The 19,304-nt window shown below is 49.2% G+C and overlaps 1 protein-coding gene across 1 annotated transcript in view; it reads left to right on the forward strand.

Annotated features, from left to right (window-relative positions):
• Positions 1-19,304, forward strand: part of LOC107123443 (collagen alpha-1(XI) chain-like) — a 203,520-nt gene that overhangs the window by 100,749 nt on the left and 83,467 nt on the right. The window contains exons 8-11 of the mRNA XM_015426692.1: positions 1,235-1,369; positions 8,365-8,496; positions 13,084-13,275; positions 18,476-18,523. Coding sequence (XP_015282178.1) covers positions 1,235-1,369; positions 8,365-8,496; positions 13,084-13,275; positions 18,476-18,523 — 507 coding nt within the window. The remainder of the gene's footprint in view (positions 1-1,234; positions 1,370-8,364; positions 8,497-13,083; positions 13,276-18,475; positions 18,524-19,304) is intronic.

The raw sequence follows: 19,304 nt of genomic DNA on the forward strand, positions 1-19,304 counted from the left end.
TGTGCGCTACCAGCAGGCCATTCCGAAAAGCAGGGAAGGGAATGGCAGCTCTACAGGGGGCTCATGACCCAGCTGGCAAGGTTCTGTGAGCCCACCGAGGATTCGAAGCCATGAGTTGGATGGATGAAGGTTAGTCCTGCAGTCTGCTAGCTGGCCAGTTGACAGGTAGTGAGCGGGTTGGGTTGGATCCCAAATTCATGCCGTGGGGCCCTGACCATGATAGAACAGGGGTCGAGGATGTGTGTATAGGGAGAAGGGGCGTTGTTACAGGATCAGACTGAACATTCCCAGGAAGCCACCTTCTTTGAGAGCCAGTTTGCTGTAGTGGTTAAGAGCGTGGGCTCTAATCTGGGAGAACTGGGTTCAATTCCCCACTCCTTCACATGCAGCTGCTGGTGTGACCTTGGGTCAGTTACAAGTTCTTTCGGAGCTGTTCTCTCATGGGCAGTTCTCGAGAGAGCTCTCTCAGCCCCACCTACCTCTCAGGGTGTCTGTTGTGAGGAGGGGAAAGGAAAAGAGATTGTAAGCCGCTCTGAGACTCCTGCGGGTAGTGAAGGGCGGGGTATAGATCCAATCTTTTCTTCTTCTTTGACCCAGTGCTTTCTAGATCTGGGGTTCCCAGTCTTTTTGAGCCTGTGGCCACCTTTGGAATTCTGACACAGTGTGGTGGGCACTGCCGCAAAATAGCCGCTGCAGGTGACAGAGAGCTAGTCACAAAATGGCTGCTGTAGCTTAGCTCCGGTCACACAGTAAAGATTCTTGTGCTGTGGCGGCCGCTGCTGAAGCAATGTGTTTAAACATCTGCACAGCTCATCAAATCTCTACTGGCCAATCAGAAGCCTTGCTGAGCAAAAGCCCCACATTGTCCCACCAATTTTCTAAAGAACACTTGGTGGGCACCAGGGATAGTTTCAGGAGATGCCATGGCACCCGTGGGCATCACGTTGGGGACCCCTGCTCTAGTCCAAGGTGGGATGATGTCTGTTGGGTGAAGGGTCTTTCCTCTGTGTACTTCCCATGAGGGTTGGTGTGATGTTCCCCTCTGCCTGTCTGACTCTTGGCAACGGGATCATGGTGATTGGGTGTTGGGGGTGTGTGGTTGCGGTGTATCTTGGTGTCCGGTGGGAACCGGAGGGTGCCTCTTCTCTCTCAAGTGCCTTCTCTCTCTTCCCCCTCCCTCCTCCGTTGTTTTCTCTCCCCTTCTCCCGATCCTTCCCCCCCCAATCCCGTGCAGAACGTTCCCCGCAGGAAGGGCAAGCGAGGCAAGGGCAAAGGCAAGGGCAAAGGCAAAAAGAGAGGGAGAGGCAAGAAGAAGAGGAACAAGGAAGCGGTCGAGACGTCCTCCTCGCTCCCTCCAGCCCCGGGCCAGGTAGAGAGTGCAACTAACTGCCCTCTGCTGGCCTAACGACACCCAGCCTCTACCAGTCTAACCCACTGCCCCGCCTGACGCACCCCGTGCACCCCACCTAATCCACCTAACTCACAGCTTCCCTCCCGCTTTACCCCAACTGCGCAGAGCGGCCCACATGGCGCTCTCTGGCTTTGCCACGGGCCATTTTGCTGCTGGGGTTTTTTTGGGGGGTTGCACATGCCCTTGTCGTGGACCCCTGGAGGGCTGGAAACTCTGGGCTTACTTCCAGGTTTCTGATTCCACCGGTGACCATCGGCTCTTTCGTCTGACCAAGGTGAGTTGTTACCCCTGGAGGCAAGCCCTCCTCCTCAGAGCACCTGATACCAGTCTACTTTGGATGCCTGTTGCTTTCAAAACCAGGAAGCCTGATCTCCTCGTTTCCCCAGTAAGCCCAGCCTCTGAGACCGTAGGGAGTTGGTACGTAGATGGAGCAGCCGACTGGTACATCTCAGAGAACCTCGGCATAGATTCATGTCTGGTTCCATCCTGGTGTTTGTGTGATGATGCCAACCCTTAGGGCTCAACCGCACTGGATGCTGACGTGGATATCTGTATGTTTGCCATGACAGCGCAAATAGTAGGGCCGCTTCAGGTTGGAAGAACCTCACGGGGGAGGCTTAAACTCCTTTCCCCTCATGCATTTCAGTCTCAATCTGAATTGGGTCTCTGTACGCCTGGTTTTTCAATGCTATTGGAATGCCATTCATGGAGCTCTCAGCACCCCAAGCAATTGAGCCCATAGAATGGCAGGCATGAGTTAAAAAACAAAATAAAAGAGTGCATGCTGGAAGCATAGGATCACAGAGTTGGAAGGGACCATACAGGCCATCTAGTCCAACCCCCTGCTGAATGCAGGATCAGCCTAGAGCATCCCAGACAAGTGTTTGTCCAACCGCTGCTTAAAGACTGCCAATGAGGGGGAGCTCACCACCTCCCTAGGCTGCTGATTCCATGGTTGCACAACTCTTATTGTAAAAGTATCCAGCTGGTACCATCCCGCCCTTAATTTTTATTTATTTATTCATTTATTCATTTATTTATTAGATTTATATCCCGCCCTCCCCAGATGGGCTCAGGGCGGCTTCCAACAGCGGCAAATGCCATAACAAACAATTAAAACAGTATAAAAACAATCAATAAATAAAGTGCGGTGCTCTAGATGTTAACTTATCGCTTCAAGACGGGATCCATTTATCAACCTAGCCTGACAACATAAGTTCTTGGTCATCTAGGCATCTTCCCAGGGCCGGTTCACTTATAGATCTAATCCACTGTCGTAGATGGCAACTCGGTGGTGGCATAATGGCGGCGGCGGCTCCTATGCAAAGGCCTGGTGGAAGAGCTCCATCTTACAGGCCCTGCGGAACTGTGCCAAGTTCCGAAGGGCCCAGATCTCCTCTGGGAGCTCGTTCCACCAGACAGGAGCCGCCGCCGAGAAAGCCCTGGCCCTGGTTGCGGCCAGCTTGATGTCCTTGGGGCCAGGAACCACCAGTAGGTGCTGCGCCCCAGACCGTAGTGCTCTTGGGGGAACATATGGGGAAAGGCGGTCCCTTAGGTCTGCTGGACCCTGGCCATTAAGGGCTTTATAGGTAAGAATCAGCACTTTGAAGCGAATCCGGTATGCTATAGGCAGCCAGTGCAGCGCCTTCAGCACAGGCTGGATGTGGTCCCATCTAGTGAGACCCATCAACAGCCTGGCCGCCGCATTCTGCACCAGCTGCAGCTTCCGGATTTGCGACAAAGGCAGCCCCATGTAGAGAGCGTTACAGTAGTCCAACCTTGAGGTGACCATCGCATGGATCACCCATTCTTGTGAGTCCCATCCTCTGCTGCCAACAGGAACAGCTCCCTGCCCTCCTCTAAGAGACAGCCCTTCAAATACTTCGAGAGAGCAATCATGTCCCCCCCAACCTTCTCTGCTCCAGACAGGTCAGTTCAAGAAACAAGGGAAAGCCTCGGTCATCTGTAGACCAGCCGTTCCTAAGGCCAGTCTCCAAGTGGCCTGTTGGCCTTGGGGTGGAAATTTGTGCAGTTTCTGGTTTGTTTATATATTTGACGGGAGGATTAAGGGGACTGAAATCCAGATCTCTTGGCTAGTTTCTTATTGCATTAAGACAGATTCAGAAAGAAGCCGTGCTGGTCTGCAGAAGAAGAGTTGGAGTCCAGCAGCACCTTAGAGACCAACAAGCGTTTCAGGATGTCAACGTTCGAGAGTCAAAGCTCCCGTTTTGTTGGTCTCTAAGGTGCTGGACTCATCACTGTTTCTTTTCCCAGGATCAATTGCCGTTTCAACAGTAGCCAAGATTTCCCCCCCCCCTTTGGTGGGTAGATGTTACAGTTCCAGAGAGAATCACTGTGTTCTGTGACCCAAGATGGTAACACAGCAGTTGTGGCTATGACAGCCAAGAAATCCTGCCATGTTGAACAACTCTGGAGAGGTGACATGCAGACTTCCCGAATAAATAAATAGAGGCTGCGGTCAGACGTGCCTTTCGATCTGACTTTGTAGCCAATGCCTGACGGATCTAAAGTGCACGTTCAGACGGCAACATCTGTGATAGGTTCCGCAGTTCACGGGAATCAACTTACCTTTTCTACCTGAAACGGTCTTGTTGGATGTCATCCCAGATACCTGTGAAAGAAAAGTCACTAGAACATTAATAGCAACATTATTAGCTATTGCACGCATAACTATAGCCCAGTATTGGAAGAACAAAAATCAACCTACTCTCCAATGTTGGCAAAACAAACTTTGGGAGCACTTTATATATGGCAAAATTGTCTCTCACCAAAAAAGTTTTCAAGCAACTTGGTTCCCAGTGGTGAACTATCTAGCAGAAAAAGAAGTGATTCCAAACAACTCTTATTACAAAGATCTGTTATATTTTTAAAAGGGCTCTTAAGGGTTGAGAAAGTTGATTATTGCATAGCGTCAATATATGTTATGAATGTACTGTTGTATATATTGTTCAAAATAAAAAACACTTATTGAAGGAAAAAAAGGTTCCGCAGTTGTCGGCACCCTGTCCTGGTCCGTCCCCAAAATGGAGTAAAAAGACACCTGGGAAACTTTGGTCCTCACGCTTGCCGACAGGCCACAGACAGAATTTCCCTAGTCTGATCACTCAAGTGTGCTCTCAGGCCAGCGGGATGGTTTGCTCACTCCATCCTGATTGGGCACCATTTTTTTTTTTGCTCGCATAGCAGTATGTGCATAACCACATAATTGTCCCCATCTCTAGGCCAGCTTTGGAAGTGAGCAGGAAAGGGAGTGATCTTTGTCAAACGACCGTGGCTTGCTGTGAACCAACGGGATCACAGTGTTCCGTGGAAGGATCGGCCAGCAGTCAACCCGGAGAATTGACTCCCGGAAGCTGGAAAGCACATGTGCAAAAAACGGCACCCTCGTTTATGCGCATGTGCAAAAGCAGGCAAAAATTTTTTTAAAACCCTCACCCATCTGCACCGTCTGATTGTGCAATGATGGACTGATCCCGCAAAAAAATGGAATATACTTGGATGTCTGATCAAGTGACTCCATTTCAAAAACAAATTGGATGAAATAGGAGTGCTTCCTATCCTGACTGTGCTAAATGGCATTTCTGACCGCAACCCCAGTCTACTTACAGGGGTTGTCATCTCGAATAACGAACCTTGTGGGGGCAGCCAGAAGGGCATTTCACACATTACATATTTTGCAAGTACACCAGTGTACATCTTCTATATAATTAGGCATATGAGAAGATGTATCAGAGAGTGCACGTGGCACACAGCCACACTCACTGGAAAGCTGGAATTGGCCTGTGTTTCAGTGGCTAAAATGTCAGACTAGAGTAGGAGATACGCAGGTTCAAATTCCCACCCTGGCATAACAGCTTGCTGGGTGATTTTGGAGTCAGTCACGCTCTCTTAGCCTAACCTACCCCACAGGACTTTGGCGAGCATGTTGTCAGCCACTTCCATTGGGCAGAAAAGTGGGCTACAGATGAAGCTAAAGAAAGATAAATAAGTTTATACACTTCGTGGGAAACCCAGCTTTGTTGCCAAGTGGAACCGCCCACAGGTGCCAGTTTGGTGTAGTGGTTAAAAGCGCAGACTCTAATCTGGGAGAACCAGGTTTGATTTCCCACTCCCCCACATGCAGCTGCTGGTGTGACCGTGGGTCAGTCACAAGTTCTTAGGCGGTTCTCAAAAGAGCTCTCTCAGCCCCACCTACCTCACAGTGCGTCTGTTGTGGGGAAGGGAAGAGGATTGTAAACCACTCTGAGACCCCTTTGCGTGGTGAAGGGCGGGATATAAACCCAATCTCTTCTCTCCTCCTCTTCTTTGTAGGCCTCTTTGCTGTGCTTGGGAAAAGAGAGATGTGCAGTGGGAATAGGACAAAATATAACCGTGCCGTGGTTGCAGAGGGTCAGCGCAGCCACATAGGCCTGGGGATCTGGGGTGCCTAAGAGCAGCTTGGGGGCTGCCATTGGAACACTCCATGATCCTAGACCTCAAGATGCTGCTGTGCTGGAGAGGCAAACGAAGCTAGACTGTGCTTTTCAACTGTTTATCTGCAACCCACACATTATTTAGACCAGATCTGTAGCTAAGTGGATCTCATGCCTTCCGTGCCCCTCCATCTCTGTGACACAGGGGTTTTTTTTGCCTGTGTCCGTTCCGTTTCTGTCTTGGTGTTTTCCAGCCCTCTGCCCTTCCTGCTTCCTCTCATTACTGATTTGTTTCAAGCAGGGCAGCATCCAGCAACTTGTGAAATACAGGTCAGGGTACGATGCTGAGCTCACCCTGCCCGTGAGTCACTCTTGGCTGGGTTAGGGGGAGCAAGTCCTCCTGCCAAATGGAGCAGTTGGCTGAGTTCCTCCCACTGGGATCAGGAGTCCAGCTGCTGGTCTGCTCTGTGCTGGCAGGGAAAGCGCCTCCCCGCTCTCCTTGCCCTTTCTGACGCGAGGGAGATCTGCCACTCGCATGCCCTTCTTTTCTGCCCTGGCATGAGCGTGTCCATATTCCTGACCCCTTATCAGTGGAGGAGATTCAAGGGCACTGTTATGGTGGCCAGCCTCCAGGTGGGGCCCGGAGAGCTCCCACTTTTGCAGCTGATCTCCAGCTGACGGAGACCAGTGCCCCTGGAGGGAATGGCTGCTTGGGAGGATGAACTCTGTGGCATTGTACCCTGCAGAGGTCCCTCCCCTCCCCAAATCCCATTCTCTCCAGGCTTCACCCCTAAAATCTGCAGGTTTCTCCCAACCCAGAGCAGAGGACCTTCTTCGCAAAGAGCCATGGAGCCATTTCACACAATCTTCTTCTTCTTTTTTTTAAGTAGCCAATCCTCCAAGAGCTTACAGAGCTGTTCTTACAGGGGCTACTGTAAGCTCTTGGAGGATTGGCTACATTAGGGGTGTGTCGCCTAATATGCAAAGGAGTTCCTGCTACAAAAAGAGCCCATATGGACGTATGAAGCTGCCTTCTACCAAGTCAGACCCTTGGCCCGTCAAGGTCAGAACAGTCTACTCAGACTGCCTGTGGCTCTCCAGGATTTCAGATCAAAGTCTTTCACATCACCTCCTGTCTGGCCTGTTTTAACGGGAGATGCCAGGGACTGAACTTGGGAACTTCTGCATGAAAAGTAGATGTTGTACCAAAGAGCCATGGTCCCTCCCCGTAAAAACCTTGAACACACATGAAGCTGTCTTATACTGGATCAGCCCATTGGTCCATCAAAGTCAGTATTGTGTACTCAGACGGGTAGCAGCTCTCCAGGGTCTAAGGCAGAGGCCTTTCACATCAGCTACAATCTGGTCCTTTTAATTAGAGATGCTATGGATTGAACCTGGGACCTTCTGTATGCAAAGCAGGTTCTCTCTGACTGAGCCATGGCCCCCTAATGGTTAGTAAGACAACATCCCGAGCTAGTTGCATCAGAGGTCATTTCGGGGGGGATCGCGGGGGATCGCAGTTCCCCCGGGTAAGGTACGGGGGACGGGGCACATGACGAAGCCCCGCCCCCTGCTTCCGGCCGCCCCGCTTCCGGCCCTCATTCAGCTAGGAGGAGGCAGGAGAAGAGGGAGGGTAAGTTGCTTCCTCCCTGCCTCTCCCCACCCCTACCTGCCTGGGGCCAGGGAGGGCCTTCGCGGGGCTTCCTTGCACTCCTGCCGGCCTTGCAGGTCCACCGCCGGCCCGGCAGTGGAGCTGCAAGGTCGGCGGTGGCGGCCGGGACCGTTGGGGGCGGGGTGTGTGGCCTTATGACGCACTTCCGGTGATGTCAGGGGGTGTGGCCTTATGACATACTTCCGGTGATGTCAGGGGGTGTGGCATATGCTAATGAGTTATGCTAATGAGTTCCCCTAGCTCTTTTTCTACGAAACGACCCCTGGGTTGCATCTGGGGCTTGATGGACACCAATATGTGGACATAGTGTTTCCTTGGGGTATGCACATAGTCCAGATCGCATGGGCATGAATTACATCTGCATAACATTCAGGAAACGACCACTAAGTGTGGACCTGTGGCACATAATACAGACCCTATACAAACATGACATTCAACACTTAAGACGTTCAGGTTTACAGGTGAAGCAGGACAGATGTCTTGGGCAGGACAGGTATAGTTCCACTCCCCCACTGTGCATAGCTTCTGATTTCTGGGTACATAATTTTGACTGGCACAAAATAATACACAGCCATAGTGGTAGGCTTCAGGGTGGTGACTTATTATTTTACTTTCCAGTCCCAATGGAACCCACTAAATTTCAGAGGCATGGCTGGCTCTGGCTGCTCTAATCTTAGCATATCGGGCTCTATAAGGCCCATATCATTTCATTTGGCTTTTGGCTGTTGTCATACTTCTAACCCTTCGGCAATCTGTACACCGCTAGAGTTATAACAACACAATAATAATCGTTCCATGGTGTCCTCTCTTTTAATGGTTTGTTTTTTCTCTCTGTGTTCCTCAAGTATGAGGCTCTGACCCAAGCTGTTCCTACAAAACCAGCAGCCGATTTCTGGGAGGAGAGTTCTGATCCTGAACATGGAGCGCTTACCCCGACCACTGTGACGGTCAGCTTTAACTTCTCTGGCAATTATGAGGTAGGAAGTCTGACGGATGTTGAGACAACAGGGCTGGGCTTTTGAGCTCTCTCAGGAAGAGTATTTCAAGGATGGATGCGAAGATATTCGGAATCCTTGAAATTTAGGGGGGAAATGCCATGCAGGGAGAGTCTAGCAGCCAAGCAGTTTCACAGGTTCTTTGGATGGAAGCCTGTAGGCTGATCTAGGCATCCAAGAAAGGCATTTTGGTGACGCCTTCTTGGCACTTTACAACTTTAAAGTGCAGATGGATAAGGACCTGTTTGAAAGCTGCCCTTGTTTGCTTGTTTTTAATTCCATGCCTAAGGAAAACTAGCTCATCAGGGTTTCTCTGTGATTTGCTAGTCTTCAACATGCAGGGAGCGTTCGATGTGGGAGAACATGCAGGCATGAAATTCCAAAGAGGCTGTTCCACTTGCTTTTTCGTAATATGTAGATCTAGGATTGCCAACCTCTAGGTGGGACCTGGAGATCTCCTGGAATTACAACTGATCTCCAGACGACAGAGATTAGTTTCCTTGGAGAAAATGGCTGCTCTGGAGGGTGGACTCTATGGCATTATAATCTGCTAAAGTCCCTCCCTTCCGTGGGTACCACCCCCAAATTTTCAGGAATTTCCCATCCTAGAGTTGGCAACCTCATGTAAGAACAGTTCTAATCTGCTGTTCTCAGAAGATCCGTGCTATCTCTCTTGTTGTTATCTCTATATTCCACCTTTCCTTCAACAGATCAGATGTGCATTTTACTCTCACAACAGTCCTCTTTTTATTTAATTAAAAGAAACAGAATACAAAATTGGCAGCAAAATGCATGTTTACCTCCAAGGTTGTCCCTAGCAGTGGTGTGCGTGTGGGATGTATTTTCCGTTTAGTGCCGCTGTGTACAGTGCCAGTTGACAACTTCATTGTGATGTCATGAAGCAACCTGCCGATTGGCTCATTCTTTGTGATGTCACAAGGACACCTTCCTCCTTTATTCCCAGAGTAGTTTTTCACTGGTAAAGGTTTCCTTTGCAAGCAAGGTAAGAAATGGATAAATGCATCAATGGCCATGCGATACTTAAAAAAAAATGACATTCCATCTGAAGTGTAGCAAGGGTTGGGGCAAGGCTGATGGCTACTCAGCATTTGATTTCTGAGTTGGCTGCAGACCAGAAGGTCAGTAGCTCGGCAGTTTGGGACCCTACTGCTGCATGATGGAGTGAGCTTCTGTCTCTTGCCTCAGTGCCTGCTAACCTAGCAGTTCGAAAGCAAGAAATTGCAAATAGATAAATAGGTACCACTTCGGTGGGAAGGTAACAGCATTCCATGTGCCTTGGTATTTAGTCATGCTGGCCACATGACCATGGAGAAGTCTTTGGACAGCACTGGCTCTTTGGCTTGGAAATGGAGATGAGCACCGCCCCCTAGAGTTGGATTCGACTGGCTTTTGAGCAAGGGAAACCTTTACCTTTTATGCCTATTGTATCGTTCTGGGTTCACGCAGGTAAAGACTGCCAGAATAAGAAAAGGCTTAAAGTAGCATTACCAGATGTCTTCTTTTTAGAGGACATGTCCTCTTTTTTGATGTCCGTCCTCTTGTGGGCCTCTTTTTAAAAACTGATGAAAATGTCCTCTTTTGGGGTGGCAAGGTTAGGAATACTCCTACTTAGTAGCAATTATCGCAGCTCAAATCGCAGGACTCTTTAAAATGAGATTTGTCATAGTGATCACTTGATAGAAGTAGTCAGTCGGGAAATATGTCCTCTTTTTTGCTTTTCAAAACATGGCAACCCTAACTTAAAGCCACTTTGATACGAAGGGCAACTAAAACATCTTGTGCAGCAGTTTCTAACCCTTGTTCTAGAGCTAAGGTCATGTGACCTTAGGGCAAGTCTTCAAATTATCCATTCCTTAACACTGTGAAAGGGAATAGATTATAAATTCTTTCACTGCCTCTGTCATTTCGGTTGTGAGCAGTGTTCCCTCTAAGCCGTACGCATGAGTGGCCACTTTTTAACACAGGAAGCCTCACCCCGCAGCAGTCTGGAGCTGTGCAGGGTCTCGTGTTGCCCATGGCCCATTGTAAGATTACAGCAGTTATATTCTGCTCAGGATGTGAACTGCTCCACCCAGTAGGAAAAAAAAAATTAGGACATTGGTTGTGAAAGAGGATTTTCCCCATGTCTGAGGAATGTGTTGAGAGCTCTCGTTATCTAGTATGACTTTCTTCACCCCACCAAATAATGGAAAGTCATTTTTAGGGAGACGTTGCTGTCCACAGCATGTTTGTCGATAGTTTCTTTAGTCCCGCCATACTGTATCTGAAACTATTAAAAGTACAAAACTTGTTTAGCAGAGGTGAAAGCAAGAAGAAGATTCAGTTCAGGGCAAGCATTTCAAACTGCCTCTGAGCTCTCTGGTGGTGGTGGGGGGAGTCTTCAGCCTCCATGAACCCTACCCAGTGGGCATTTGAACCTCATGTTCCCACTTCCCACACCCGATGCTAATCTCTGGCCCCTGCCACACGGCAGGGAAAACACTGGCCAAAGTGCGGCTTTTAAAAGCCGCACCAAAAAAGAGACGCCGCGGCGGGATCCCACGATCCCCTGAGCCGTGGTGCCATTGCTCCCCGTCACGATCAGATGCCGGGGAGGAAGAGACGATTGGGAGGGGGAGGCTGCCGAACTGCGCATGCTCGAGCATGCGCAGTATGGCCAGGGGCCGGGGATGTGCTGGCGGAAAGACGCGCCGGCGATCCCACGGCCGGCAGTGATGCGGCCTTTCGGAAAGAACCACCTTTCGGAAAGAACCACCTAGGTAGGTGGTTCTTTTTTGCTGCAGGGTTTGGCCGGGAGGGGCGGATTGGGAACGGGCTGGGAACGGGCGCAGCACGATTCCCAGATGTTGCTGTGGGATCGCGCCCATTTGCTGCGGCCCCGATCCGTCCCTCTCCCGGCCCAAAACGTCTTGTTTGAACAGGGCCTCTGTCTTTTGCTGGCTCTCATTCACGAGGGAGCATCATAACAGATAGTTCACCTTGTGTGGGGTTTTTCCCCCGGCAAATCTCAACAAAAGAGAATGCACAGCCCCACTTGGCAGCTGGTCCTGTTCCTGAGGAGCTCTTTTAAAAATGTGTTTGCACTGGAGGTTGACCGCTGCCTTACTGCCGGAACCATTCCTGGGTATCCCGCATTGCAGTGGGGCCTGTGTAGTTTGCTCTTTAAATCACCACCACCAGTAGTTTGCTCTTTAAATTACCGCTGAGAAAATCCAGCTGTGATTTCCTGTCTTTCCCCTGGGCTGATGGAAAAGAGACAGTGTTGACAGTTCTAGGGTAGAGTGTAAAGACTACCGTCTAGCGGTCTAGCGCAGCACTCTTTGGGATGGGTGACCTTTGCAAAGGCAACCTTTTCTCGTTGGCTTACGCAAGGCAAGGGAGCATGTTAGGGCTGTTAATCTTTGTTCTTGGAGGAAGCAAAGAGTGCTAGCTGGATCCTCCCTGGACTGGCAGGGCAAACACTGGAAAAGGTGACATTGCTAAATGCCCAAATCAACTGCTGTTTGCAAAGGAAGGAAGGAACTGATATTTCCCCTTAACACTCAACCTCCATTTATGCTAGCCCTGTTCGTGTGCTACAGTACACTCAAGTACATCTCGCATGTCTGTGCGTATCTGTGTTTGGAAGAAAGAACCAATACTTATTCACTTAACAAATGAAACCAGGGACCAGTACCTGGATAAATGTGCAGTCTGAATCATGCATTGAGCTGTACATGCATTGAATTTACTCAATGCACGTAGAAAGAACAATCAAGTGTACACTGTACAGGGATTGTACCTGTGTTCATTGTAACTTGTGAATAGGGTAAGGTTTCCAGCTCTGTGTTTGAAAATCTGTGGATATTTTGGAGGTGGAGCTTACTTTTTGGGGGGGGCTCAGCAAGATATAATACCATCTTCCAAAGCAGCCATTTTCTCCAGGGTAACTGGAGAAAATGCCAGGAACACAGCCCCCCCCCCCAATTCAGATCATCTAGTATACTAGACAGATGTTTTTTCTTTCTTGGAAAAAAAAGAATGTAGTTATGGGGGAGGAGCCCAGAAGAGGAAGGAAAGCTGGATTTAGGAGTACAGATAGGCATGAACCAGCTGATGAACTAACTTCATCACGAATTTTGGGCAGTTCGTGATTTGTGAAGCAATGCTTGCAAACTGAAGAACCGCCACAAGCTTTCACGAATTTTGATGCAGTTTGATGCAGTTTATGAAGAGTAGAAAAGCCCTGCTGTTTGCTCTTCACAAAAACAGCTGTTTGGTTCAAATCCCCCCCCCACTTTTTGCTCCCCATGAAAAGCATTGGGGAGCAGAAAGCAAGGGTTTAAATTTTAAATTGCTCATGAACCTATACAAATTGCGTTGGTTCTCAAACCAGTCTCCCCAATCGTATGAGTTCGTGGTTTGGTTCATGGTTCAGCCATGAATCGAACCACAAAAATGCAGTTCATGCCCACCTCTACTTAGGAGGTAGTTAGTAGACAAAATATCTGGAGACCAGAATGCTCTCTGTGCTTCATTTCTTCTTCTCTTTCCCCCCGTCCCTGATAGGACCTTCTAGGAGAAGAGTATGTGATCAGTGAGCACACAGACCTGGATGGCAATGGCACATATGAGGCCTATGATGATAGGCTTGACTACAGAACGAGGGACTATGAAGACTACTATGACCGAAGGGATACCAGTGAGGAAGAGCGATTTGATCCTGCTGAGCGCGTTGAAGCTACTGCTCAGGTCCCCCAGGTAATGGCAATGGAAGCGTCCCTTGGAATGTTAAGACAGCGGCCTGATACTAGTTTTGGGGGATAGCAATGTTGGTGTACAGGAGAAGATCAAGATTTGAGTTCAGTAGCACCTCAAAGACCAACAAGGTCTCCAAGATATAAGCTTGGGAGACACCAAGCTCCCATTGTCAGAAACCTGATGAAGGGACCTTTGATTCTCAAAAGCTTACACCCTGGAGATCTTGTTGGTCTTTAACCTGATGCTGTTTGCAGGAGAAGCCTGTTCCATTCTGGGATGTCTTAATAGCAGCAGTCTCAAAGGGGCAGCCATCAGAATACAGATGTTCATCTCCTTCACAAAGCTCCTTTGAGTCTCACTGACCTTGGCAGTGGAGTTGGTGGATGGAAATGTGTGTCCTCATCTGGAGCCAATAGCCATTGGTAACATTTGCGAACTAGAATTGGATTTGGGATGGTAGGTGATTCCAACCGCACGGTGACTGCAAAGATAAACACATGGTGGGGAAGAATGGTTGCTCAGGTTCACTCCTAGAATGTTGCTTCAAAATACTGAAACATCTGCTGTTTTTTGTGGGTCTAGGCTGCAGGAAATGAGGCTACATTAAATACTATCAGAACTTTCCAAAGGACTTGTATCCATTGTTTGCGGAATTTCCTCTTGGGGAGTTGCCATCTGTCTCCGAGTTGTGCCAACTAGAGGTAGTCTGTGGTTACTCCTCGATGGAGTCTCATGTATGTCTAGTAGTTTCCAGGTACACAGCCTAGTTTGGATCAGGATTGCACCAAGTGTGGAGAGGGGGATTAATTTTCACCCTGTGCCATTTTCCAACCTAAAATACCTTGTGATAGGTAGAGCACAGGAATATACCCCTGTAATAAAGAAGCTGATCAGAGCAGTGCTTTGAACCAGCCAATAAGATGGGGTTGCTAGGGCAAGGCTGGCAACAGGTGGGATGGTTGGGCACGGGGATGTGGGGAAAACCTGGATTTGATGTAGGGTAGTTCTAGGAATCATTGGAAATGTTATGGTTTACCATAGGGTTTCCAGCAATTCCTAGAGCTATCCTATGTCACTTCCCAGTTTTCCCTGGAAGTGATGTAGCAACATTGGCAGCATCACCCATGAGAGACCTTCTGCCATATTGGGAAGCCTGGCAGCTCTACATTAAGAGCTACTGTGAAAAGAAAAAAAACCAGGGAAGAAAAAGAAATTAGACTTTGAAGGTGGAGAGTCAGAAGTTTGGTTTTGAAGACTGAGAGAAAAGGGCTAGGCTAACAGGGCTGTGAATTAGATATCAGACCTCAGATGTTAGGGTAAGCTAGCGGTCTTTTTCCTGGGCCTGGTGTGTAACTCAGGTACAGTAAAGTGTTGTATTGATATGTTATAAACCTGCCTGAGAGAGTGTCTCTCCTTGGACATGTGCTGTGTGAAACCTAACATCCTGGAACTCCTGGTTAAGTGTCAATATTTACATTAATTTTATCCCCCCCCGCCGCCCAAAATAAAAAGCAGCCATCTTTTGTCTGTCTGTTTTACCTCCAGGCTTGGGTGGGTTCATTCTCAGGCCCAGATATTATCGCCTCCAATCCATCTTCTCTTTTTATTTCCTGCTGGGAACCCCAATGTGGTGGGTAGCATTGTCAACTCTGGGCTGGGATGTCCCTGGAGATTTGAGGGGTGGAGCCTGAGGAGGGCGGGGTTTGAGTAGGGGAGGGACCTCAGCGCGGTATAATGCCACAGAGTCCACCTTCCAAAGAAGCCGCTTTATCCAGGGGAACTGAGGGCTGTGGTCTGGAGATCAGTTGTGATTCCAGGCGATCCCCAGGCCCTGCCTGGAGGTTGGCAAGCCTAACAGCGGGGTAGGTGGGAAGTTATATTGTGACAGTAGGAAGAATCCTGTGGGATGTTGGCTGGCCCCCGGGGTACTCTTCAGAAGCTACAAGGAAGTGTTCCTTGCCTATTGAGGAAATTTGTGTGTGCTGATGAGCTATATGTAAATTCCCCAATAGGACAAATAGTAACTCCTGGCAGAGGTCATTTCAGGGGGGATCGCGGGGGATTGCAGTTCCCCCGGGTGAGGTACGGGGGCGGGGCACATGACGAAGCCCCGCCCCCCGCTTCCGGGCGCCCCGCTTCCGGCCCTCATTCAGCCAGGAGGAGGCAGGAGAAGAGGGAGGGTAAGTTGCTTCCTCCCTGCCTCTCCCCACCCCTGCCTGCCTGGGGTCAGGGAGGGCCTTCGCGGGGCTTCCTTGCAGGTCCACCGCCGGGCCCCTCATGGGACCGTTGGGGGTGGGGTGTGTGGCCTTATGACACACCTCCGGTGATGTCAGGGTGTGTGGCCTTATGACACACTTCCAGTGATGTCAGGGGGTGTGGCATATGCTAATGAGTCCCCCTAGCTCTTTTTCTATGAAACAACCCCTGACTCCTGGGGACCTTTCATGTTGGAAAATGGTGTAGGAAGTGGTAGGCTTCAACCTCATTCTCCCTAGGGCTGCTAGCCCCCATGTCCGGGTGGGGGTTCCCCCCCTTTTGGGGACTCCAGTTTGCCTGGACAACTGGCCAGTGGGGGAAGCCCTGCCCCCAAGCCCCGCCCCCAAGTGCAACCACCTGCCCGGCCACCCCTCTCCCCCATCCAACCCCAGAACACCCCCCAAATCCCCCCACTGGAGCAAGAAGGTGACATGGCAACCTTTGTTCTCTTTGTTTGCTGCTGTTCTGATTCCCCTGGGAGTTAAGTTCCAAGCAAGGATCTCCCAGCATACCACATGTCTGATGAAAAGTTCCAGGCATTAGCCAGTAGGCTCTGCTTCTGCCTTTCCCTCATTCAAACCGACCTCGGAAGGAAGGAAGGAAGGAAGGAAGGAAGGAAGGCATTATTTTCCAGAATTTGCCTCAGGAAAAAAAGATATATATTTGTTAAATATTATACCAAATAGATATAACTATAAAGATGTTTATCTAGTAATATATATAATAACGGCTGCCAGAATGATGTTGGCCAAATACTGGAAATTAGAGAAATTACCCTCTAAAACTGACCTAATAATAAAGATGTTAGAACTTGTTCAAATGGATGATTTGAGTTTAAAACTACAGGGGGGAAACAATACGGTACAAAGCAATAGATGGAAAAGGGTTTACACTTGGATAAATAAGTGGGAGAACCGAAAGACTCTAAAAATGTATGTAATATGTGAAGATGTAATGTTGACTGAAAAAGCAAAATAAAACTTTTTTTAAAAAAGGAAAGAAAGATTTGTTGAGCGTTAAGGACACTGTCAAACTTTCTCTGTCACTTTTAAAAAATTATATCTGCCTTTACCGATATCTACCAAGAGTGCCTTCTTAATGGTACTGTTATGAGGCTATGGTGAGGAAATGAGGTGCCAAGAGGTGTCTTATCATAATAACTGAAATGTATTAGAAATTATTTACAGGGTTTTCCTCTGAACAGCTGTTGCTAGGGTGAGTCAATCTCTGCCCACCACCTGAACCCCCTTGCTCAACCCATTGTCACTAAGCCATGGCTCTGTGATGGAAGTTTGGCATTTAATCTAGCCAGCCAGGCCAGAGTTGCAGTATTTAAGCGTTGGGTGCCAGCCTTATTACAAGACCATCTCCACATGTTGGATTCAGACAGCAAGAACAGCATTCCAGTCATGGAACTCGCTGCAGCTGTAGACTTGCCAGTGTCCAAGACTGAGTACATTTGGGAAGCAATGTGGTTAGGCTGGGCTTTGGGACATAGGGGGCACAATTTTATATTCTTGCCTTGGGTGCAAAATTAGCTAGCTTGTGGCTCTGGCTCAGGGTTCAGCTTTATGCGCATGGGAAACAAAAAAACCCCCAAACAACTCACCTTTGGTGACATCTGCTTGTGCAGTGACAGGCTAAGCCTGCATCACAAAGGGATGCGTGATCTTGCAACTGCCGAGTCAAATTCCTCTGGAGGAAACAGCATCGCTTCCCCTCCGCTCCAACTGGTGCGTGCAAACGCGACCCAAATCATTTAGAATATATGTACAAACGAATAATCTAAATATCTGAACTATTTTTAATTGAGGCTTTGTATGTGCATTCTGGAGCTGTGGTGGCTCAAGTGGTTAAGACGCTGAACTGCAGGCTGTGGAAGGTCAGTAGTTCAGCGGTTCAAGACCCGGGTGCCGCAAGACAGGGTGAGCTCCCATCTCTAGTTCCAGCTCCTGCCAACCTAGCAGTTCGAAAGCAAGAAATTGCAAGTAGATAAATAGGGACCACTTCGGTGGGAAGGTAACAGCGTTCCGGGCGCCTTGGTGTTTAGTCATGCCGGCCACATGACCACGGAAACATTTTCGGACAGCGCTGGCTCTTCGGCTTTGAAACGGAGATGAGCACCGCAACCCTAGAGTCGGATTCGACTGGCTTTCGAGCAAGGGAACCTTTACCTTTACCTATGTGCATTCTAAATGATATAATATTAGTATGAACACGTATTGATGTGACCGTGTCTATTTTAACCTTGTTTCATTAGATCCCCTGATGAAGCTTATCGTGGAATGCGCTGGGATCTAAAATGTTAAATGACCTGCTCGCCCTTTGCACCTTCTTTCTCCTACCTTCCTCTGTCAAGCCCTTGAACCGGAGTGGTGGCAGTGAGCCAAGGCTTCTTCCTGCTCTGGAATTGCTCAGGAGGAAAAGAGGATGTGTGGGGCACTGTAGGGCTCCTTGGAAGGAACTCTGCCCACAACAGCCCCACCCCTACCTGTGATACCTACCCTGAGTCTTCCATACATGCCTAAATACATCCTGGCATGGAGGCCAATCAGTATGCTATACCTATAAGCCATGATCTTGGAAGGTCCAGCACTGGTTCTTGTTTCAGTTGCTATTCTCCAAACCCTAGGGCCAGTTTTTCCCATGGCCAGGTTCTTCTGGCAGATCACTGGTGGCTACAGGTGTCTTGATAAATGCCTTCTGTATTTACAGAGAGGAAAAGGAGTATCGGGGTAGATGGAGACATCCCTTTAATGAGCCCAGCTAGTCTTAGCAAGTTTCCCTGCTCAGCAAGAATTCCCACTTACTCAACATATTCATGGTGGGGGGGTGGGGAGACCCTGTAACAAGAAGAAGGCAATTCCTCACGTTAAGTGACAGATATGGGTTACTGCACACTTTTTTCCCCCTTGATGATTTCTTCCGATTGTGTCTGTGGCAGGAAACCAATCTGAAGGGACAGAAAGGGGAGCCGGCAGTCCTGGATCCTGTGAGTATGGCCTCTGTCCCGCTTGGATGTTCCCCTCCCTTCCGTCAGCTAAGGTTGGAAACTGCATTTATGGTGGCCCCGAGGGTTTGTGGTTGACTCCATATCCCAGAGGGACAAACCTCTCCAAAAAGCCGTGATTTCCAAACAGTAAAGAAGGGATCAGTACTGGAGATGTTGTTACATGTCCTGTCAGGCTGCCATTGGTGAGCATCAGCGAAAGTACAGCATGAATTACTGACTTCCCTTTGGGAACAAAGGGGGGGGGGGAGAACAGCCGAGTGAGCCTTGGATAAAGATGAAATTCTGATGGTGGCTCCCTTTGGTAAACACTCCTCAAAGCCTGATGTCCAGGTTTTTTTGTAACAGTATCTGAATTGTGGCTTGTATATCACATCGGTCCTGCTTCCTCATTCAGAAGCATTCCCAGCGGTAAAGGTTGGAATAATTCGATGCTGTGCATCATGGCTGGCTTGATCATACGTTATAGCGGCCGCTCAAAAGCTGTCATCGGCAACAGTTAGCGAAGTTCTGTATGATCATCACGGTTCACACATCTAGTTAGTCTAACCAGAGGTCATTTCGGGGGGGATCGTGGGGGATCGCAGTTCCCCCGGGTGAGGTACGGGGGCGGGGCACATGACGAAGCCCCGCCCCCCACTTCCGGCCACCCCGCTTCCGGCCCTCATTCAGCCAGGAGGAGGCAGGAGAAGAGGGAGGGTAAGTTGCTTCCTCCCTGCCTCTCCCCACCCCTGCCTGCCTGGGGCCAGGGAGGGCCTTCGCG

The sequence above is a fragment of the Gekko japonicus genome, unplaced genomic scaffold, assembly GCF_001447785.1.
Source record: "Gekko japonicus isolate JY-2015 unplaced genomic scaffold, Gekko_japonicus_V1.1 scaffold2569, whole genome shotgun sequence".
Taxonomy (NCBI): Eukaryota; Metazoa; Chordata; class Lepidosauria; order Squamata; family Gekkonidae; genus Gekko; species Gekko japonicus.